Source organism: Pseudophryne corroboree, chromosome 3 (assembly GCF_028390025.1).
Source record: "Pseudophryne corroboree isolate aPseCor3 chromosome 3, aPseCor3.hap2, whole genome shotgun sequence".
NCBI classification, from domain to species: domain Eukaryota; kingdom Metazoa; phylum Chordata; class Amphibia; order Anura; family Myobatrachidae; genus Pseudophryne; species Pseudophryne corroboree.
This window is the reverse complement of record NC_086446.1, coordinates 519,711,081-519,735,578: the sequence shown is the minus strand read 5'-3', so window position 1 is coordinate 519,735,578 and position 24,498 is coordinate 519,711,081. Positions and strand designations below refer to the sequence as shown.

General features: G+C 47.3%; 1 protein-coding gene across 1 annotated transcript in view; it reads left to right on the top strand.

Moving 5' to 3' along the window:
• Nucleotides 1-24,498, top strand: part of AATK (apoptosis associated tyrosine kinase) — a 299,299-nt gene that overhangs the window by 264,385 nt on the left and 10,416 nt on the right. Inside the window, 1 exon segment of the mRNA XM_063961095.1 lies at nt 6,390-6,495. Within this exon segment, the coding sequence (XP_063817165.1) occupies nt 6,390-6,495 (106 nt within the window).

The following is a 24,498-nucleotide window of genomic DNA, read 5'->3' as shown; positions in this document are numbered from 1 at the left end:
TTACTAATACCGTAAAGCCGTAATGGCCGCTAAACCTCGTGCACGTGCTACGTACTTTGTACACTATTTGCGTACAAAGACCTCACACGTGGTACGCAAGTTACGTACACATGCTGCGCTGAGCAAGCGTACACACAGACAGTAACCTTTATAAACTTTAAACACAGAATATGCTTACACTGTAAACCTTAATACCGTGGTACTATAATGGTGTAACTCTGAACCTTTGTGAGTATGCAAGCTGTTTTGAGCAATTGAGATGCTCTGAAACCCTTAGCACTTATATGGTAAATCACACAAACTCTTGTTAAGGTTCCAACACCTTACCAGATGATTTTTAGTAAGTAAAAGGGAAAAGAATACAGATTACAGCTTATACACTACAGACCTAACATTAATACCTAAACAGAATAACTAAACAGTAAGATACACAATAGCGAACGAACGCAAACACAAATACATAGAATAAGTATGAATGGCTTACATTAAACGGGTAACAAAGTGGCCACAGAGAAACATACCATACGGGGGAACACTCGCTAGCGCAACTGGATCCAGTCCTCCAATTATCCGACTGATAATTGTTGATGAGAGAGAGTACTGGCCGGTCAGGGGACAGTGGCCTTTATATACACAACATACAGTACACTACAAAGGGCCCTACAATCTCATTGTTCATTGGACACAGGAATGTCTCTCTGCATTATAACAAAAGGTCATAGGTGGATTTGAACAGGTGGGCTGTAACTATTTCAAACTGCTCAGGTGGGAGGTATCTACAGGATTCCCGCCGCATGGATAATGAGCTGCAAATACAGTAAATGTCCATAAACTTCTTATAGACATAACTATACGCAGGAGCGATTAATCTCTTCCTAACCAACACCGGAATGTTTCTAATAAAATACTCTTCAGTTAGGTACTAGACACCACTGTTCAACCTTTGTCAGACCCTTCGTATCATGCAAAGAGGAATCCCCATGTCCACGAACCATTTACATTAAACATACTTGCAGACATTATTAAAGGGAATATTATCTACAAAACGCACTATTTTAGTTAACTATGTTATAAATGAGTCGCCCGCTACAAGCTCATAAACTCTACCGTAAATACGCTTATACCGCGCGTAATCGCCGGAGCGAGTGTACGCAATTTGCGGACATGTGCACGTACGGCAGACTGAATGCACGAGCAGCGGGCATGTGCATGGGGTTAGTATATGGCAATGTGAAGCACGATATTTTTCGACTTTGACACGGTTCAAGTTCAAGATGGAATCGCTCAGAGCGGTCATCGCAAGCCTGGAAGGGGGTGATTTTATGGTGTCTCTGGACATAAAGGATGCATACCTTCATGTCCCCATTTATCCACCTCATCAGACGTACCTCAGATTTGTGGTACAGGATTGTCATTACCAATTTCAGACGTTGCCGTTTGTTCTCTCCACGGCACCGAGATTATTTACCAAGGTAATGGCGGAAATGATGGTTCTCCTGCGGAAGCAAGGGGTCACAATTATCCCATACTTGGATGATCTCCTCATAAAAGCGAGGTCAAGAGAGCAGTTGCTGATCAGCATAGCACGCTCTCTGGAAGTGTTACGACAACACGGCTGGATTCTAAATATTCCAAAGTCGCAGTTGATTCCTACGACTCGTCTACCTTTCCGGGGCATGATTCTGGACACGGACCAGAAAAGGGTTTATCTCCCGATGGAGAAGGCTCAGGAACTCATGACACTGGTCAGAAACCTATTAAAACCAAAACGGGTGTCGGTGCATCACTGCACTCGAGTCCTGGTTAAGATGGTGGCATCATACGAGGCCATTCCCTTCGGCAGGTTCCATGCGAGGACCTTTCAATGGGACTTACTGGACAAATGGTCCGGATCACATCTTCAGATGCATCGGTTAATCACCCTATCCCCCAGGGCCAGGGTGTCTCTCCTGTGGTGGCTGCAGAGTGCTCACCTTCTCGAGGGCCGCAGATTCGGCATTCAGGACTGGGTCCTGGTGACCACGGATGCAAGCCTCCGAGGGTGGGGGGCAGTCACACAAGGAAGAAATTTCCAAGGTCTGTGGTCAAGTCAGGAGACTTGCCTTCACATCAACATCCTGGAACTAAGGGCCATATACAACGCCCTACGTCAAGCGGAGACACTGCTTCGCGACAAACCGGTTCTGATTCAGTCAGACAACATCACCGCTGTGGCTCATGTAAAACGACAAGGCGGCACAAGGAGCAGGGTGGCGATGGTGGAAGCCACCAGAATTCTTCGCTGGGCGGAGAATCACGTAAGCGCACTGTCAGCAGTGTTCATTCCGGGAGTGGACAACTGGGAAGCAGACTTCCTCAGCAGGCACGACCTCCACCCGGGAGAGTGGGGACTTCATCAAGAAGTCTTCACGCAAATTGCAAGTCGGTGGGAACTGCCACAGGTGGACATGATGGCATCCCGCCTCAACAAAAAGCTACAGAGGTATTGCGCCAGGTCAAGAGACCCTCAGGCGATAGCTGTGGACGCACTGGTGACACCGTGGGTGTTCCAGTCGGTTTATGTATTTCCTCCTCTTCCTCTCATACCCAAGGTGCTGAGAATCATAAGAAAAAGAGGAGTGAGAACAATACTCATTGTTCCGGATTGGCCAAGAAGGACTTGGTATCCAGATCTGCAAGAAATGCTCACAGAGGACCCGTGGCCTCTGCCTCTCAGACAGGACTTGTTGCAACAGGGGCCCTGTCTGTTCCAAGACTTACCGCGGCTACGTTTGACGGCATGGCGGTTGAACGCCGGATCCTAGCAGAAAAAGGCATTCCGGATGAGGTTATTCCTACGCTGATAAAGGCAAGGAAGGACGTGACGGTTCAACATTATCACCGGATATGGCGAAAATATGTTGCTTGGTGTGAGGCCAGGAATGCCCCTACGGAGGAATTCCAGCTGGGCCGTTTCCTTCACTTCCTACAGTCGGGAGTGACTTTGGGCCTAAAATTGGGTTCCATTAAGGTCCAGATTTCGGCCCTATCCATTTTCTTTCTAAAAGAACTGGCTTCTCTGCCTGAAGTTCAGACGTTTGTAAAGGGAGTGCTGCATATTCAGCCCCCTTTTGTGCCTCCAGTGGCACCTTGGGATCTTAACGTGGTGTTGAGTTTCTTGAAATCACACTGGTTTGAACCACTCAAAACGGTGGAATTGAAATATCTCACGTGGAAGGTGGTCATGCTACTAGCCTTGGCTTCGGCTAGGTGTGTGTCAGAATTGGCGGCTTTGTCACATGAAAGCCCCTATCTGGTTTTCCATGCGGATAGAGCAGAATTGCGGACCCGCCCACAATTTCTGCCGAAAGTGGATTCATCCTTTCACATAAACCAACCTATTGTGGTGCCTGTGGCTACTACTAACTAGGAGGATTCCGAGTTACTTGATGTGGTCAGGGCTTTGAAGGTTTATGTAGCCAGAACGGCTAGGGTCAGGAAAACAGAATCTTTGTTTATCCTGTATGCTTCCAACAAGCTTGGGGCGCCTGCTTCAAAGCAAACTATTGCTCGCTGGATCTGTAACACGATTCAGCAGGCTCATTCTGCGGCTGGATTGCCGCTGCCTAAATCGGTTAAGGCCCATTCCACAAGGAAGGTGGGCTCTTCTTGGGCGGCTGCCCGAGGGGTCTCTGCAGTACAGCTTTGCCGAGCGGCTACTTGGTCAGGTTCAAACACTTTTTTGCAAAGTTCTACAAGTTTGATACCCTGACTGAGGAGGACCTTGTGTTTGCTCAATCGGTGCTGCAGAGTCATCCGCACTCTCCCGCCCATTTGGGAGCTTTGGTATAATCCCCATGGTCCTCACGGAGTTCCCAGCATCCACTAGGACGTTAGAGAAAATAAGATTTTACTTACCGGTAAATCTATTTCTCGTAGTCCGTAGTGGATGCTGGGCGCCCGTCCCAAGTGCGGACTTCTTCTGCAATGCTTGTATATAGTTATTGCTCAAATAAGGGTTTTGTTATAGTTGCATCATGGTTGAACTGATGCTCTGTTGTTGTTCATACTGTTAACTGGGTAAGGTTATCACAAGTTATACGGTGTGATTGGTGTGGCTGGTATGGATCTTGCCCTGGATTATCAAAATCCTTTCCTTGTACTGTCAGCTCTTCCGGGCACAGTTTCTCTAACTGAGGTCATGAGGAGGGACATAGAGGGAGGAGCCAGAGCACACCAGAATATAAATTCTTTCTTAAAGTGCCCATGTCTCCTGCGGAGCACGTCTATTCCCCATGGTCCTTACGGAGTCCCCAGCATCCACTACGGACTTCGAGAAATATTTACCGGTAAGTAAAATCTTATTTTAATTTTCCATGAGGACAGAGCTGAACTCAGAACTCATCAGCAATTTCTTCCGAAAGTGGTGTCTGCATTTCACATCAACCAACCTATTTTGGTTCTGATTATCACCGACACTCCCACTTCTTCAAAGTGTTTGGATGTTGTGAGGGCTTTAAAGGTATACGTAAAGCAAACAGCTCGTCACAGGAAATCCGACTTGTTGTTCGTCCTATATGATCCCAATAAAATTGGGTGTCCTGCTTCAAAGCAGACAATTGCACGCTGGATCAGGCTCACTATCCAGCATGCTTATTCCACGGCAGGCTTGCTGGTTCCAAAATCTGTATAGGCCCATTCTACTAGGTCGGTGGGTTCTTCCTGGGCGGTTGCCCGGGGTGTCTCCGCTTTACAGCTCTGCCGAACAGCTACTTGGTCGGGTTCGAACACGTTTGCGAAGTTCAACAAGTTCGATACTTTGGCCTCTGAGGACCTGAAGTTTGGTCAATCAGTTCTGCAGGAACCTCAGCACTTTCGGTTTGGGAGCTTTGGTACATCCCCATGGTACTAAATGGAACCCCAGTATCCTCTAGAATGTAAGAGAAATTGGATTTTAATTACCTACCGGTAAATCCTTTTCTCGTAGTCCGTAGTGGATACTGGGCGCCCACCCGGTGCTTCGTTCTTCCTGGACTAGGTTAAGTATTGTTGGTTCAGCTGTTGCTGTTCCTGTTTAAAGTTGGGTTAGCTTAGCTTTCCTCTGTTTGTGTGTGCTGGTTCAGAATCTCACCACTATCTTTATCCTTCTCGCAAAGTATGTCCGTCTCCTCGGGCACAGTTTCCTAGACTGAGTCTGGTAGGAGGGGCATAGGGGGAGGAGCCAGCCCACACTATCAAATTCTTAAAGTGCCCATGGCTCCTAGTGGACCAGTCTATACCCCATGGTACTAAATGGAACTCCAGTATTCTCTAGGGAGTACGAGAAAAGGATTTACCGACAGGTAATAAAAATCCTATTTTTTTCCAATAGTAGTCTTATTCTGCCACATACGCCCTTATGGTAATGAATATAAAGTAGAAGTAGTTTAGGTAACACCAGATTTATAGAATACACATGTTTTGCTTATATATGAACTTTGCAAAACTTCCATGTAGTCATGATTTCTCTTTTTAACATAACATATATCGTTCTATATCAATTTGATATTATTATAGTGTACAGCACACCTACACAAGTAAATACATATGAATATACAGTACTTCGCACATATGTAAAATATGCTCTAATTTACAACTTAATCTGGTATTTTATACAGTAGCTCCTGTACCACTTGTTTGGAGTAAATCTGCTTAGTTTTTTTGTAGATGGTTAGCATGTTTCACAAATGTTTCATTATTGCAGACTGTGGGGGTCATTCCGAGTTGTTCGCTCGCAAGCTGCTTTTAGCAGCTTTGCACACGCTAAGCCGTCGCCTACTGGGAGTTAATCTTAGCATATCAAAATTGCTAACGAAAGATTAGCAGAATTGCGAATAGACACTTCTTAGCAGTTTCTGAGTAGCTCCAGACTTACTCGGCATCTGCGATCAGTTCAGTGCTTGTCGTTCCTGGTTTGATGTCACAAACACACCCAGCGTTCGCCCAGACACTCCTCCGTTTCTCCAGCCACTCCCGCGTTTTTCCCAGAAACTGTAGCGTTTTTTCACACACTCCCATAAAACGGCCTGTTTCCGCCCAGAAACACCCACTTCCTGTCAATCACATTACGATCACCAGAACGAAGAAAAAACCTCGTAATGCCGTGAGTAAAATTCCTAACTGCATAGCAAATTTACTTGGCGCAGTCGCACTGCGGACATTGCGCATGCGCATTAGCGACTAATCGCTCCTTTGCGAGAAAAAAATACCGAGCGAACAACTCTGAATGACCCCTTGTATGATAAATTGGGTATTGGCTGTATTTAACTGAAAGATGCGAACAGTGCATGCAGCAGGACCCTTGTGATCTCTGATATGTCTTGGACTTGGAAGACTTCTCTGGACATGTTTTTTTTTTTTTTTGGTTGTAGGAGAGTCCAGCACTGGATCTGGCAGAGCAGGAATTCCCAGAATTGCCTACTGTCCTGCTGGACGTAGAACACATGTCATTTAAGGAGCCTGCAAACCACCTCTTGGGTAAAAGGACAATATTCACTGTAACAGCAAGGACACACTAATAATACCCCTGTCACAAACGATTTGGCCCTTAGATATCGCCGGGCCAACCTGGGTCCTTTCTCTGTGTGCAAGGATCTACCTGGGTGCGTTTCCAGGGCCTTGACTTTGGTTGCTACCAGTGTTATTCCCTGGTCCAACCCTGGACGACTGTAGTGTGAATGGTATGACCAGTGCCAGATTTAAGGTCCACATGGGCCTGGAGCTGAAATTTAGGAAGGGCCTATTATGTGCCTCGGCAGGAGGTGTGACAAGCGCTGCGGTGGTGTGATTAGTGATGTGGGGGTGTGACCAGTGTGGTGTGGGGGTGGTCTAAATAGGGGTGTGGCCTGTGCCATGGGTGTGGCTATCTCGATGGAGGTCAAAGCTAATGCCTACCTTCAACCACTTAATAGTGGCGCTATAACAAGAAAAAGTTTGTAACCTCCATATAATACAGAGAAACAGTGACCACCATAATACAGTGCATCAGTGACCACCATATATACAGAGAGCATCTCCGTGACCAGCATTTAATATCGGGAGCATCGCAGTGACTGCCATATGATACAGAGAGCATCTCAGTGACCAGCATTTAATACTGGGAGCATCGCAGTGACCGCCATATGATACAGAGAGCTGTATCAACATGCAAAGAAGGTGGAAAGGGGAGAAACGATGGGCAAAACAGAGCAGGTGTGGAAATATTGGAAAAGAGGGGGGCAATACAGAGGAGATCGGGAAAGGGGAGCAGAGATAGGGGCAAAACAGAGCAAACAGTGAACTGAGGGCTCATGGGACACAGTTACTGATACAGAAACCTATTGACAGAGACATCTCTTACCGACAGACATCTCTTACTGACACAGGCACACTTGCAGACAGACACTGCTTACCAACAGACATCCCTTACTGACACAAATACAAATATAGACTCACTTACTTACACACTTACTGAAACACCTAACTGACACACTTATGAACATACACACCACCTACTGACACAGACTTACTGATACATACCACTTACTGACACCTACACAGACACCTCTTACTGACAGATATCACTTATGAACACAGGCACCCCTTACTGACATATTCCACTTACTGATACAGAAACACTTACTGACACATCTTACTAACACAAACATTTATTGACACAGACACCATTTACTGACATATGGCACTTACGGACACAGACACCACTTATTGGCACATACATACTTAATAACAGATACAACTTAGTGACACAAACACTCCTACTGGCAGGGACTGGGCTGCCATCAGAAATTGTGGGGCCTGGGACTGAAAAAAAATAGGAACCCCCCCCCCCCCCCCTCCCTCGACCCACATAGCCTCACACATGCATATGCTACCCCCATAGCCATATTCCCCTCTGTCTCTCAGTTACACCCCCTCCACACATTACCCTCTGCCTCAGTGACATGGCCACATTGACCTGTCTCTCAGTGACCCCCCTCGCCACATTCCCCTCTGTCTCTCAGTTACACCCCCTCCACACATTACCCTCTGCCTCAGTGACATGGCCACATTGACCTGTCTCTCAGTGACCCCCCTCGCCACATTCCCCTCTGTCTCTCAGTTACACCCCCTCCACACATTACCCCCTGCCTCAGTGACATGGCCACATTGACCTGTCTCTCAGTGACCCCCCTCGCCACATTCCCCTCTGTCTCTCAGTTACACCCCCTCCACACATTACCCTCTGCCTCAGTGACATGGCCACATTGACCTGTCTCTCAGTGACCACCCTCGCCACATTCCCCTCTGTCTCTCAGTTACACCCCCTCCACACATTACCCTCTGCCTCAGTGACATGGCCACATTGACCTGTCTCTCAGTGACCCCCCTCGCCACATTCCCCTCTGTCTCTCAGTTACACCCCCTCCACACATTACCCTCTGCCTCAGTGACATGGCCACATTGACCTGTCTCTCAGTGACCCCCCCCTCACCACATTCCCCTCTGTCTCTCAGTTACACCCCCTCCACACATTACCCTCTGCCTCAGTGACATGGCCACATTGACCTGTCTCTCAGTGACCCCCCTCGCCACATTCCCCTCTGTCTCTCAAATACTGCCCCCACATTCCTATCTGTGTCAGTGACACCCACACATTTTCCTGTTTCTGTGACCCACCTCACCATGGGTGCGGTATGCAAGGTCGACAGTAAGTAGGTCGACCACTATTGGTCGACAGGGATGCTAGGTCGACAGGGTCTTTAGGTCGACAGGTCAAAAGGTAGACATTATTTTTTTTATATTTTTTTTGTGTCATTGACCCAGAACCCCAATTAGTTCACTGTGTCCCCTCGCATGCTTCGTGCTAGGTTACTATTCCCGAATGTAGTCCACATGGATCATAAAGTCTGAAAAAGTTAAAAAAAAAAAAAAAAATTAAAAAAACTCATGTCGGCCTTTTGACCTGTCGACCTAGAACATGTCGACCTAAATACCATGTCGACATAGAAACCCAGTCGACCTACTTACTGTCGACCAATAGTGGTCAACCAAAACATTGTCAACCTACTTACTGTCGACCTAAAGACCGGATCCCCTCCCCACATTCCCCTGTCTCTCAGTGACCCCCCCCCAAAAAAAAACATTCCCCTCTGTCTCTCAGTGACCACGACACTCACATTTCCTTCTGTTTCACCCCCCTCACACACACACACACACACACCCACCCACACACACACACCCACACCCACCCACATACCCCACTCGGCAACAACATTAATATAAAGGTTCTCACCAGTGAAAAGATGCTGGCTGCCGAGCACTCTCCTGGCCCACAAATGGTGGGCTACCAGGTTGGCTGGTTACCGGACCACATCTAAGCTGGAAGATAAGCTCTGCGCGGCCGGGCCAGAGCTTAAGTGCAGTGTCAGCCCCTTACTGTAAGAGCCAGAGGGAGCCCCACTTTCTATCCAGGACAGGTACTCCTGTCCAGCAGTTCCCCCCAACCCCTGACGCAGCCCTGGACACAGACACCCCTTACTGACAGATACCACTTACCTATACAGACATCTCTAATGGACACAGATAGGCCTTACGGACACAGAGACCTCTTACTGACATAGACACCCCTTACTGACACAAACACACTGATATAAACTTACTGACACACACACTTACATACACAGACACTCCTTACTGATACAAACACATTTACTGACAGATACCACTTACTAACACAGATAACCCTTACTGACAAAGACGCCACTTACTGACACAGATGCCACTTATTGGAACATACAAACTTACTGGCAGACACGCCTTACTGTCATAGATACAATTTACTGACACAGACCACTTACTGAGACACCCCTTACTGACACAGACACTACTTACTAACAGATAACACTTATTGGTACATACATACTTACTAACACACAACCCTTACTGACAATGATACAGATACCGCTTACTAACTCAGATAAACTAAATGCCTCAGACATCACTTACTGACAATTTATATATAAATGTTTTCTGCGCTAATGATATATAGCAGCTCAAATTATAATAATAAATGTGTGGTAAAGAATGAGTGCTTATGTTTTAATGTGGCACCTGTGAAAAAAAGTTAGTTATTAGTAACAAATGTTTACAGCCATTTATATAAGCCCTTTAGCGGTGTAGTACACATACTTGTCCGGAACTTAGACCTAACTGTCCCTACCTTACTGATGGCCACGGGATTCCTCAGCCTGGTGTAGAAGCGGCTGGCCGTGGCTTGCTGGTATAATCGCGTTTCACTACCGCTGTGTCCAGCGGGGGAGACGTGCTGCAGGGAAGTTGAGCAGATGACGTCACTCGGCAATCGCTGGATCCGCTGGACGTTAGTTTGTATAGATCCTTTGTGTTACCGCTTATCCACTACGTCTCCCCCGCTGGACGCAGCAGTAGTGAGACACACGATTATACCAGCAAGCCACGGACAGCTGCTTCTACACCAGGCTGAATAATCCCGTGGCCATCAGTAAGGTAGGGACAGGTCTAAATTCCGGACAAGTCTGTGTACTACACCGCCAAAGGGCTCATATAAAGGGCTGTAAACATTTGTTTTTAATAACTAACTTTTTTTCACAGGTGCCACATTAAAACATAAACGCTCATTCTTTACCACACCACTTACTGACAGACACTACTAACTGACACACACAACACAAACTTACTGACGCAGTCACCACTTACTGATAGACATTACTTACTGGCACACACGCACAACATAGGTACTATTTACTGACACACAGATACAACACAATACTTACTGACACAGACACAACTTATGTCACAACTGAGGGCCTGAGCTGACGGGAGGCAGCCTCAGTTGTAGGGGCTGAGATGTACCGGAACCTGGGAGGTTGTATCAGACCCCTGGACATGTAAGTAACATGAAGAAGAACCACCCGAAGGCGTGACCACGACAACTTGAATAAAAGTCAATTATGTTTATTTATGACAAACTCCATGCATCACAGTAGCAGTAAAAGAAACATAAAATCAGCAGAGAAATAATACAGTTCCTGGGTACTACAGGGTGGCAGGGGCCACAGGGCTCTGGTAGTATGAGACAGTTCTTATTATCTGCGAGTTGGAAAGTCCTTACCAGGCCTGACTGTAGCAATGAAGAAAGCCCAGGATCGTACCAGCTGGTGTTCCAGGGAAAGCTGGACTGCTGTAAATAAAAATAGCTGCTGTGGGTTCTGGTTGGAACCAGACAGATGTTGGCACGGAGTGGATACTGGCTGGAACCAGTTAGATAATAAATGAAGCTTGAGAGCGATGCAATATAAATGAAATGTAGAGTTTGAGAGCGGAGAAATAATAATACCGGTGGAGAGTGGTAAACTGTAGAAAGGACACCGGCCCTTTAAGAGAAGCTGTACTCTGCTGGAAGCTGGGCTGGAAGCAGGTAATGTTGTAGCTGGAAACAGATGAATCCACAATGGATCGGAGAGTCAGGCTACACCGCAGGTGGAATGCTGGTGCGGGTCTCTATGGTGGAAGTCTTGAGACAGGAGCTGGAACCTGGAAGACAATCACAGGAGAGAGACAAACAGGAACTAGGTTTGACAACCAAAGCACTGACGCCTTCCTTGCTCAGGCACAGTGTATTTATACCTGCAGCAAGGAAGGGATTGGCTAGGCAATTATGCAGATTATCAATACTAAGAACAGATTGGTGGAAATGATCAGCTGACAGAATCCAAGATGGCTGCGCCCATGCAGACACTTGGAGGGAAGTTTGGTTTGTAATCCATGTGGTAATGAAAACAGTAATGGCGGCGCCGGCCACCGGAGACAGGAGGTGCCAAGCTGACAGGTGCACATCCAACCACGCGGACACAGCGGAGGCCGCGGCTGACGTAATCGCCACTCAGACACTCTGCATGCAGAAGCTCAGGGACGGCGGCGGAGGCCGCGGGAGACGCCATGCCAGGTGTAATATGGCGTTTACTGTGACCGCGTCTCAGAGTTACAGGAGAGGATACAGGAATGTAAACATCAGGATAACAGATGGGATCCGGTCCTGGAGCGCTGAGCCAACCTTAGGAGGCATCTGATGGGTAAGAAATGGCGTCCAGATACCCGGATCGTGACAGCACCCCCCCCTTTAGGAGTGGCCCCAGGACACTTCTTTGGCTTTTGTGGAAACTTGGAATGGAATCTCCGGACCAAGGCAGGAGCATGGACATCAGAAGCATTGGTCCATGAACGTTCCTCAGGGCCATAACCCTTCCAGTCAATAAGATATTGTAGTTGACCGTAACTAACGGTGACGTGAGTCCAGAATCTTGGCTACTTCATACTCAACGCCTCGTGGGTTGAGACATTGTGCGCCTTTCAGATATAAAAGGTTCTTGTGGTCTGTAAGTATGGTGATTGAATGAGAAGCTCCCTCCAACAGATACCTCCACTCTTCTAGAGCGAGCTTGATGGCTAGCAACTCCTGGTCGCCAATGGCATAGTTGCGCTCAGCTGGGGAGAACTTCCGGGAGAAGAAACTGCAAGGGTGTAAATGGCCATCTTTAGCCCTCTGAGATAACACCGCTCCTACTCCAACGGAGGAGGCATCCACCTCTAAGATGAAAGGAGAGTCGATGTCAGGCTGTTTCAGAACAGGCGCAGAGATGAACCTTTGTTTTAAAAGATGAAATGCTTGCATGGCTTCTTCTGACCACTTGGACGGGTTAGCACCCTTCTTAGTGAAAGCAGTAATAGGCGCCACAATGGTGGAAAAGTCTCGTATAAACTTTCGGTAATAGTTGGCGAACCCCAAGAACCTCCTGGACCCCTTTGAGGGTTAAGGGTACCGGCCAATTTTGAATTGCTTGTAGTTTCTCAGGATCCATCTCTAGTCCGGAACCGGACACAATGTACCCTAGAAATGGAATGGACTTGACTTCAAAGACGCATTTCTCTAATTTACAATAGAGATGATTGACACGGAGACGGGACAGAACCTCTTTAACCCAAAAACGATGTTCCTCTAAATCGTTGGCAAAAATGAGGATATCGTCTAGATAGACCACGACATGACGGTATAGAATGTCTCTGAAGATCTCATTGACAAAATGCTGGAAGACAGCTGGAGCATTGCTCAATCCGAAGGGCATGACGAGGTACTCATAATGTCCGTCACGGGTGTTAAAGGCGGTCTTCCACTCGTCACCCTCACGGATCCGGATGAGATTGTACGCACCTCTCAAGTCCAGCTTTGAAAAGATGGTAGCTCCGCTAACTCTGTCAAAGAGCTCAGTAATCAGGGGTAAAGGATAACGGTTCTTGATGGTAATGTCGTTCAAACCTCTGTAGTCGATGCACGGCCGCAGACCACCATCTTTCTTCTTTACAAAAAAGAAGCCTGCGCCGGCTGGAGAAGAAGAAGGTCGAATGAACCCCTTTGCTAGGTTCTCTTTAATGTATTCCTCCATAGAATGCGTCTCAGGCAGAGACAACGGATAAGTTCGGCCTCGAGGTGGAACCTTCCCTGGAACGAGATCAATCGGGCAGTCCCATTCTCTATGAGGAGGAAGGATATCAGCAGAAGCTTTACTGAACACATCCGTGAAATCTTGATATGGAGGAGGTGGAACATCAGACGACCTGGGGGAGGAAGAACAGACAGGCAATACTTTAAACAAACATGTCTCAGCACAGGAGGAACCCCATGCCAGGATTTGCGTAGTCGTCCAATCAATTGTAGGATTGTGAAGACGGAGCCATGGAAGGCCCAGGACCACAGGATGTGTGGCTCTTGGAATCACTAAAAAAGAAATAAGTTCGGAATGAAGAACTCCCACACTCAGACGAACTGGTAGAGTCCTTAAAGAAATGACTGCATCAAAAATTTTGCTGCCATCCACGGCAGTTAAAGAAATGGACGAAGGAAGTCTCTCGGTGGGTAGGGACCACCGTTTAACATAGGCTTCGGTAATAAAGTTCCCAGCTGCTCCGGAATCAAGGAGGGCAATGACGTTCCGATAACGTTGAGCAACTTGAAGCGAGACTGGGAGATTACAATCTTGAGGAGATGGAGAGGAGATCATTACTCCTAGCCGGCCCTCTCCTTGGCGAGCTAGGATTTGGAGTTTCCCGGACGTTTGGGACAGGCATTAATGGTGTGAGACGGCGCTGCACAATAAAGACAGAGAGACTCGGAGAGACGTCTTCGGCGCTCAGCAGGAGTTAAATGGGAACGACCAATTTGCATGGGCTCATCTTTAGTTGGTGACAGTTGGCGAGGAGGAGGAGCAGAAGATTTTGGAGCAGATGATCTTCCACGCTCAGTTGCTCTCTCTCTGAAACGTAAATCAACTTTCGTGCAGAGTGAGATTAGCTCATCTAACTTAGAGGGTAAGTCTCTGGTAGCTAACTCATCTTTAATACGCTCAGATAAGCCATGCCAGAATGCAGCATACAGGGCCTCGTCGTTCCATGCCAGTTCGGATGCCAGGATCTGGAACTGTATAAGATATTGTCCTACAGTACGTGATCCCTGGCGTAAACGGAGAATCTCAGATGAAGCTGAAGTCACCCGGCCTGGCTCGTCGAAGATACGCCTGAATGTTGACACGAATGCAGTGTAGGAGGATAGCAGGATGTCGGACCTCTCCCATAACGGTGATGCCCAATCAAGGGCTGAGCCACTGAGAAGAGAGATAATATAGGCAATTTTTGTACGGTCACTGGGAAAATTGCCAGGTTGTAGCTCAAACTGAATCTCACACTGGTTGAGAAATCCCCTGCAGAATCTTGGAGATCCGTCAAATTTTGCTGGCGTTGGAAGATGAAGACGTGGAGCAGAAATGGGTAAGGTGGGTGGGGTTATAGCTGGAGTCACTGTGGTTGACGCACCAGACGCGCCTGATCCACGGAGGGTTGTCTTAATCCCATCCAGCCGAGTAGAGAGATCCTGGAGACAGCGGACGATGTGGCCCTGTGCAGCCTCCTGATGTTCAAATCGGATTGCCAGTTCTTGCATCGGCCTGGCCGCTTGATCCTGGTCTCCGGCTGGATTCATTAGGTCAGTGCTTACTGTCACAACTGAGGGCCTGAGCTGACGGGAGGCAGCCTCAGTTGTAGGGGCTGAGATGTACCGGAACCTGGGAGGTTGTATCAGACCCCTGGACATGTAAGTAACATGAAGAAGAACCGCCCGAAGGCGTGACCACGACAACTTGAATAAAAGTCAATGATGTTTATTTATGACAAACTCCATGCATCACAGTAGCAGTAAAAGAAACATAAAATCAGCAGAGAAATAATACAGTTCCTGGGTACTACAGGGTGGCAGGGGCCACAGAGCTCTGGTAGTATGAGACAGTTCTTATTATCTGCGAGTTGGAAAGTCCTTACCAGGCCTGACTGTAGCAATGAAGAAAGCCCAGGATCGTACCAGCTGGTGTTCCAGGGAAAGCTGGACTGCTGTAAATAAAAATAGCTGCTGTGGGTTCTGGTTGGAACCAGACAGATGTTGGCACGGAGTGGATACTGGCTGGAACCAGTTAGATAATAAATGAAGCTTGAGAGCGATGCAATATAAATGAAATGTAGAGTTTGAGAGCGGAGAAATAATAATACCGGTAGAGAGTGGTAAACTGTAGAAAGGACACCGGCCCTTTAAGAGAAGCTGTACTCTGCTGGAAGCTGGGCTGGAAGCAGGTAATGTTGTAGCTGGAAACAGATGAATCCACAATGGATCGGAGAGTCAGGCTACACCGCAGGTGGAATGCTGGTGCGGGTCTCTATGGTGGAAGTCTTGAGACAGGAGCTGGAACCTGGAAGACAATCACAGGAGAGAGACAAACAGGAACTAGGTTTGACAACCAAAGCACTGACGCCTTCCTTGCTCAGGCACAGTGTATTTATACCTGCAGCAAGGAAGGGATTGGCTAGGCAATTATGCAGATTATCAATACTAAGAACAGATTGGTGGAAATGATCAGCTGACAGAATCCAAGATGGCTGCGCCCATGCAGACACTTGGAGGGAAGTTTGGTTTGTAATCCATGTGGTAATGAAAACAGTAATGGCGGCGCCGGCCACCGGAGACAGGAGGTGCCAAGCTGACAGGTGCACATCCAACCACGCGGACACAGCGGAGGCCGCGGCTGACGTAATCGCCACTCAGACACTCTGCATGCAGAAGCTCAGGGACGGCGACGGAGGCCGCGGGAGACGCCATGCCAGGTGTAATATGGCGTTTACTGTGACCGCGTCTCAGAGTGACAGGAGAGGATACAGGAATGTAAACATCAGGATAACAGATGGGATCCGGTCCTGGAGCGCTGAGCCAACCTTAGGAGGCATCTGATGGGTAAGAAATGGCGTCCAGATACCCGGATCGTGACAACTTACAGACAGACACACTACTTACTGACACACAATGCAAAACTTACTGACACACATACCACACAAAACGTACTGATACAGACACCACTTACTGACAGATACTACATACTGACACACACTGCACAACACAAAACTTACTGACACAGACACCACTTACTGACATACACTACTTACTGACACACACAACACAAAACTTACTGACATACACCACTTACTGACATACACTACTTACTGACACACACAACATACTACTTACTGACACACACAACACAAAACTTACTGACAGACACCAGTAACTGACAGACACTACTTACTGACACACACACCACAAAACTTCCTGACACATACCACTTCCTGACACACACACACGCAACACTTAATGACACAAGACACCACTTACTGACACATACACATGCACACACACAACACACAAAACTTACTGATATTGACACCACTTACAGAGGAGGAGACCTCAGGGCCTGTTGTGGCTTGCAAGTCACCTAAAAGACATCTCTCCCAAAAGACAGCAGCCCCTCCCCAGACCATCACCCTCTTTCATGAAGCTTTTTCCTGTTGGAAAGCTGCAGCGGGGAGGGTAAGTATAAGCATGCATTTTGGATTGGTAGGGGGCGGAGCCTCGGGCCGAATGGGGGCGGGGCTTCGGGCGGACCCTCACATCGATACTGCAAGGAAAGGCAGGTTTAGTGCCGTGGTGGGGTGAATGGGCAGCCGGAGGTGAGTGAGCTGCTGTGTGTAATGACAGGAAATATATTTTTTCCTGTCAGCACTGGCCGCACTGCAGGGAATTCTGTGGGCCTATTTTCAATGGGGGCTTGGAGCTGCAGCTCCATCCGCCCCATTGTTAATCCGGCCCTGGGTATGACCCAGGTTAATCAGACCGAGTTGCCTTTTTCAAAGCTGCAGAACAGGAGGCCCGCCTCAGGGAGTCTAAAGTGACATGCAGGGCAGACACGGTTCTGTGTGAAAGGGGTCGATCCAGGAATAACCTGGGACCAAGGTGCAGTGTGAAAGTGGTATAGGAGCTAAAACCCGGGTCCATCCCACGTTCAATTACCCGGGAACAAGTAGACCTTTCAATGCAAAATTGGTGATCTTACCCTGGATATAAAGCAGCAGGTTTTGTTTTTTTGTAAGCGAAACCAACCTGGTAAAAAAAATAAAAAATGGTGCTTTAAATACAATTGCTAAATCACCCTTTTGTAATCTCAGACCCTGCTACATTCTTCCTAAAGGGGGGTACACATGGAGAGATCAGTGTTTAAAATCTAAGCAATCTGACTAGATTGCTTAGATTTTAAGCAGGGATCTGCCGTGTGTATGCCCCCAGCGATAGGGCCGCGCATCGCTATCGCCGGTGCTAGATTGAGTCTAGCGGGTCGCTCACCTCACCGTTGTGTGAAGTGAGCGCATCCCCCCCCCCCCCCAGCTGTGCTGAGCGGGGCGAGAGATGTGTGCTGAGCGGTCTGTGTTAAGATCTCTCAGCACACCTCTCTCCCGTCAGTACCCCCCTTATGTCATCAAAGATGTTGAGATTAGAATGTAAAAAGATAATAAAGCACAAATTCAGGGCCAGATTAACAGTGGGGCATATGGTACTACATTATTTTTATCCATTACCAAAATGCAAAGTGAATGAACAGAAGAGAAATTTAAATCAAATCAATATTTGGTGTGACCACCCTTTGCCTTCATAACAGCATAATTTCTTCTAGGTACACTTGGACAGTTTTTGAAGGTACTCGGCAGGGAAGTTGTTCCAAACATCTTGGAGAATCAATCACATATCTTCTATGGATGTAGGCTTGCTTAAATCCTTCTGGCTCTTTGGGCTAGATTCAAACGTTAACTCCCCCCTCCCGGGGCGCGATTGCACCTTCCAGCGGTATTCTAATGTTACTGCCGATGAGTGCGACTACTTAATTTCAGCTCGCTACCCCCGGAGGTAGCGAGCTGAAATGCGTGTGAAGAGACCTGTTTAGGTGCCCAAACGGGTCTCTTCACGATCGCGCCCATTACTTTATTAGCGGCCTAAACCAGACTAACGAGTGCGATAACGGGGCACATTTGCATATCGCCCCTCTATCTCCCATCACTTTAGATGGGAGATAGAGGGTGCGATGTCATTTGAATCCAGGCCTTTATGTAATCACAGACAGACTTGATGTTGAGATCAGTGCTCTGTGAGAGCCATATCATCACTTTCAGAACTCATTGTTCTTCTTTACTCTGTGGATAGTATGACATTGGCTGTATGTTTGGGGTCGTTGTACTGCTGCAAATTACATTTAGAGCCAATCAAATGCCTCCCTGATGGTATTGCATGATGAATAAGTACCTGCCTGTATTTCTCAGCATCAAAGCACAAAGAAATGGGCAACGTTGAGGACTGTAGACTCAGCGTTCGGCCAAGGAAACTTGCATCAGGGCATCAGATGAAAGACACATCAGATGAAAGTCACATCATGTTTACTTCCCTTTGAAATCGGATGATGTCAGCAGTGCCATCAGCTCAGAACTGGTAGAAAGCACTGGGACCCAGGTACACCCATCTACTATCATAGAAATCTGTCCAGAAGTGGTCTTCATGGAAGAATTGAGGCTAAAAAGCCATACCTATGACGTGGAAACAGGCCAAGCGACTCAACTATGTACGAAAACATAGGAACTGGGTGCAGAAAAATGGCAGCAGGTGCTCTGGACTGATGAGCCAAAATTTGAAATATTTGGCTGTAACAGAAGGCAGTTTGCTGAAGGGCTGTAGAGCGGTACAATAATGACTGTCTGCAGACAACAGTTAAGCACGGTGGAGGTTCATTGCAAGTTTGGGGCTGCATTTTTCAGCAAGCTGAGTTGGGTATTTGGTCATGATTAATGGTGTCTTCAATGCTGAGAAATACAGGCAAGTACTTAAACATCATGTAGTACTATCAGGAAGGCGTCTGATTAGCTCCAAATTTATTTTGCAGCAGGACAACTACCTCAAAAATAGTGCCAATGTCATTAAGAACTATCTTCAGTGTAAAGAAGAACAAGGAGTCCTGTAAGTGATGATATGGAACCCAAAGAGCCCTGATCTCACCATCACCGAGTCGGTCTGGGATTACATGAAGAGACAGAAGGATTTCAGCAAGCCTACATCCACAGAAGATCTGTGGTTAGTTTTCCGAGAGGGTTGGAACAACCTCCCTGTCAAGTTCTTTCAAAAACAGGATAACAATGGGATATGATGGAGAGACAGCGGATTGACACCAAACGATCAAAGCTTTCTGTCCTCCCAGCATGCAACAGGCCCGTCCATATATATCCCCGCCGCCTGGCTCAGGCAAATCAGTTTTTTGTTTGGTGCGGCAGGAGCCGGACCATGGTCAGAGGGCTGCTGTTTCATTAGCAGCCCAAGCTTTCTTATTTTATTTTTATAGTCTTACGGTTTAATTTTGAGTGATCTTTCCAAACAGCGTCTTATACGCATATTGAAAAGAGTCGCTCCAACAACTCTCCGCCGGTTAGCAACAACGCTTACCCATGAGTACAGTGCTGTTTCGGCGGGCATCTATGTCGGATATACTAGCACGTCCATCAGACGTTACCAGGCTGTGGCAAGAACACGGAGGGGAAGGTAAGGCATCGATTCCGCTTAGTAGATGTAATACGGACACAGCCGCACTGTTTTGGGAGGAGACTACCAAACAGTAGCTGACGCGCCGCCACCACGGGTGCTCCAACGCTAGGCCTTAGGGATCATAAGGCACCAGGAATAGCATGAGGCCGCGGTCCCTAGGGTTGATGTCAGCGGTGGGGAGTCAGACTCTTTCCTGGTCGCCCCTCCCCCAGGTTCATGACCAGCTTCCGCCGAGTCTCCCGCTGTGAACGGATTCCTCGCTTCCGTCTCAGATGCTACCAGAGGGGACTTGGTCGCAGCATAGGCCGCTGCATCAGTGTTCACTAAGCGATACCACGAGAAATCCGGTCGCAGCATGGGGGCTGTGTGATCACTGTGTCTGTGTTCACTGAACATTACCATGAGACAGGTGCGTCTGTGTTCACTGAGCGTCTGTGTCCGCTATAGGTTCCTGGAGCGGCAGTGTACACTAGTAGCGCTGGATCCACTCAGCGTTCGCTAACGTATTGATCGATCACTGGAAGTGAGGTGAGTCTACCTGTATCCCACTCTACTGAGTACGGGCTATACAGCACTAAATTTCTATCTACTTTGTCAAGTAAGAATAATTAAGTGCCTAGTGCGTATGAGTCTGTGTACATTTACTGTGGTTTTCTTCGCATTGCGTCTGAATACGTTAGATCTGTTTATACAGGATTCAGTAAATGTTCACCTACATACTTTAAAAAGTGTTTGTAGTTGATGATATGCTCGTATGACTAATATATAACATGTGTCTGACTGCTAGTGTGATTGCTGACGTTAATATATGTTTGTCAGTTGTTTCTTCTCATCCTCAATGCTGGTGCATGGGTAGGGTCACATTGATATCACTTTAGAAGGTTAAAGTGATTACAGTCACAAATTGTGTAGTATACTGTGAAAGTGCTGATTATTTATCATGTCTAAGAGCGGCAAAGGTGACGAAGGTACACTTACAGCAACACTCATATTATGTTTGTCTTGCAAAACTATTATACTCTCATGATCTGGTCCAGGATAGTTTATGTGCAAATCGTTTTGCTTTTCAGCAGAACACAAGGCAGATCCCTGTACACGTTCAGGTACAGATAGATCCAACTTGGGCTATGTTTGCACAGGTTTTGTCCAGTATAGCTGAACGGATAATTCCTACAGCTTCGGTACCAGGTATAGGGTACCCATACATGGTGCTCCCTACCTACGCTATATAATTTCTCCCCCCAGCAGCTTCTCAAATGAAACAAGCTGATAAACCGATGGTAAGTAAATCTTCACCTTCACAGGCTACACATGATGATTCATCGGATGATAAAAGAGCTCTATTTACTCTACTTCAGTATATGAAGAGGAGGAAGAAGGTCTCAGCTCAGTGGATATAGCTGAATTAATTAGAGCAATGAAGGTCATTCTATCCTTAGAAGATTCAACAGAGCCTGTGTTAAAAACCAAGGCACCTGTGTTTAAACGTCCCAAGACAGTTAAGACTGAGTTTCCAGGGTCAGACCAGTTGATGGAAATTATGGAAGAGGCTTGGGCAACACCCAACAAAAAATATAGAATTCCCAAAAAATGGGACTCTAATTATCCTTTTCCAGCCGGGTACTGTTTAAAAAGGGAGGTAGCTCCTAAGGTAGATACGCACGTGATTCGATTAGTGCGAAAATCTATATTGCCTTTGCCATCAACATCTTTAAATGATGTCACAGATAGGAGAGTGGATGGTTTTCTAAAAAACATATTTTCCCTGTTTGGAGCAGTCATAAGGCCAGCTATGGCTTCAGCTTGGCTAGCAAAGGCAGTGGCTGCCTGGGCTGATGCATTGGAAGGTGATTTTTCATCAGCTTCTAGAGAGCAAAAATCTTATATAGCCCATATTAAACAAGCAGCAGTATTCTTGGAAGAAGCTGCATTAGATATGGGTACTATTGCTTCTAGGGCATAAGCCTCAACAATAGCTGCTCGCAGAGCAGTTTGGTTACGTACATGGAAAGCTGATTCAGAATCCAAGTTTTGGAATCTTTGCCTTTTTCCGGAAATATTCTGTTTGGTAAAGAATTGACAGATATTCTGGAGACAGAAGCAGACTCCAAGAAGGTCAAGTTTCCTTCCACATATAACCCCAAACCTATGGGTCCGATTTTCCGGCCTTTTCGGTCTCATGGAAATCCAAAGAGAAAAAGTGATCGTAAACAGCCCCAATACAATATGTTTGGTAAGTCAAAAAAGTATTGGGCTACCAGAGGGCCAGCTTCCAAACCAGAAGATAAGCCATCAGCCTGATGGTGCGGGCCTCCACCTGGGGGATCCCAGGGTGGGGGGCCGACTTCTTCAGTTTGCACACATCTAGTTTGCACACATCTGACGACAATCTACAACAGATGTCTGGGTGCAAGAAGCGGTATCTCTAGGTTATGTTTTTCCCTTCAAGAAGCATCCTCCTCGAAGGTTCTTCTGCACCAGTCCGTCTCGGGTAGAGACAAAGGCCAGGGCTTTGCAAGAAGCAGTTCAGAGATTGCTTCAGTCAGGAGTAGTCATTCCAGTACCCCCGGCACAACGGGGACAGGGTTTTTACTCCAACCTATCTTTGGTCCAGAAGCCAAATGGGTAATTTCGGCCCATTCTCAATCTCAAAATGCTAAACAAATATATTTGGGTGCCGAAGTTCCACATGGAGACATTACGCTCCATAGTTTTGGCATGGAGCCAGGGGATTATATGGTATCCCTGGATATTCAGGATTCTTACCTACATGTTCCTATAAGCACTGTCCCATCAGTGTTATCTCAGGTTCGCTATCCTCCAGCAGCATTTTTAGTTCCAGGCCCTACCCTTTGGGTTAGCCACAGCCCCCAGAGTATTTACCAAGATTATGGTGGTTATGGCAGCTTAGCTCCGGCTTGGCCCAGAAGGCATTGGTACACAGATCTGCAGAGAATGTCGATGGATGCTCCACTTCTGCTCCCTCAACGTCCAGATCTACTGATGCAGGGTCAATCTTATCACAGACATCTGGATTGAATGTCTTTGACGGCGTGGCTCTTGAAACCTCTATCCTAAAGTCAAGAGGCTTCTCTAAACAGGTAATTCAAACAATGGTTAGAGCAAGGAAACCTTCCTCAGCTCGTATTTATCACCGAATATGGCAGGCCTATATTCATTGGTGCAGTGAAGGAGGTATGGACCTGAAATCTTTTAGAGTTTCCAGAGTCCTAGCATTCCTTCAGGCAGGAATGGATAAAGAAAGGTTTGAAGGTAGCTTCCTTGAGAGTGCCGGATTCGGCATTGACTGTCTGGTTCCAAAAGACAATTGCCAATTTACAGGATGTGCATACTTTTTTCCAGGGAATGCTGCGCATTCAACCTCCCTTTGTTTCACCTACAGCACCGTGGGACTTATGTTTAGTCCTGAAAGCTCTTCAAGTTGCCCATTTGAACCACTTAATAAGGTGGATCTTAAATGGTTGGCAGCAAAAGTAATCTTTCTACTGGCTATGGCATCAGCTAGAAGAGTATCAGATTCAGGAGCGCTGTCATGTCATTCTCCTTTTCTGACTTTTTATCCAGATAAAGCAGTTCTCAGAAGTAGGTGTGGGTATCTTCCGAAGGTGGTGTCTAAATTCCACCTTAATGAGGAAATTGTAGTCCCGGCTTTTCCGGTATCAGGACTTTCTGTGGGAGATGCGTCGCTGGACGTAGTCCGGGCATTAAACATCTACGTGGATCGTACCAGTGCCATCAGAAAGACAGATTCTCTCTTCATTCTCTACGGATTTCACAAGAGAGGATGGCCTGCTACAAAACAGACGGTGGCAAGAGGGCTTCGAATGACGATTTCAGAAGCATATTCTCAAGCTGATCTCCCTGTTCCGGCTAATGGTGGTCATTCCGAGTTGATTGCAGCCAGCAACTTTTTGCTGCTGCTGCGATCAACTAGTACACGCCTATGGGGGAGTGTATTTTAGCTTAGCAGGGCTGCGATCGCTTGTGCAGCCCTGCTAAGCAAAAAAAATTTCAAGCAGACGTAGACTAGCACTGGACATACTTACCCTGTGCGATGGATCCAGCTATGATGGGCCCGGCTTTGACGTCACTCCTCCGCCCTCCGTTCTCCTGGACACGCCTGCGTTACACTCACCACTCCCCGAAAACGGCTCCAAACTGTCCGGATCCGCCCTGTCACGCCTACTTCCTGTCAGTCATCTTTGCGGTCTGCTCCGTGACCGCTTCCTACTCAAAACGTGACGTAACCCGGTGACCCCTGTCGCCGGGCAACGTCGCGCACTGCGCCCGCCGCGCATGCGCATTCTGCACCCAATCGCACCGCAGCGATAAACCGCTGCGTGCGAACGGGTAGGAATGACCCCCAATGTCTTCTCACTCTACTCGTAAGGTAGGTCCTTCATGGGCAGCACAACATGGTGCTTCAGCAGAACAGATATGTA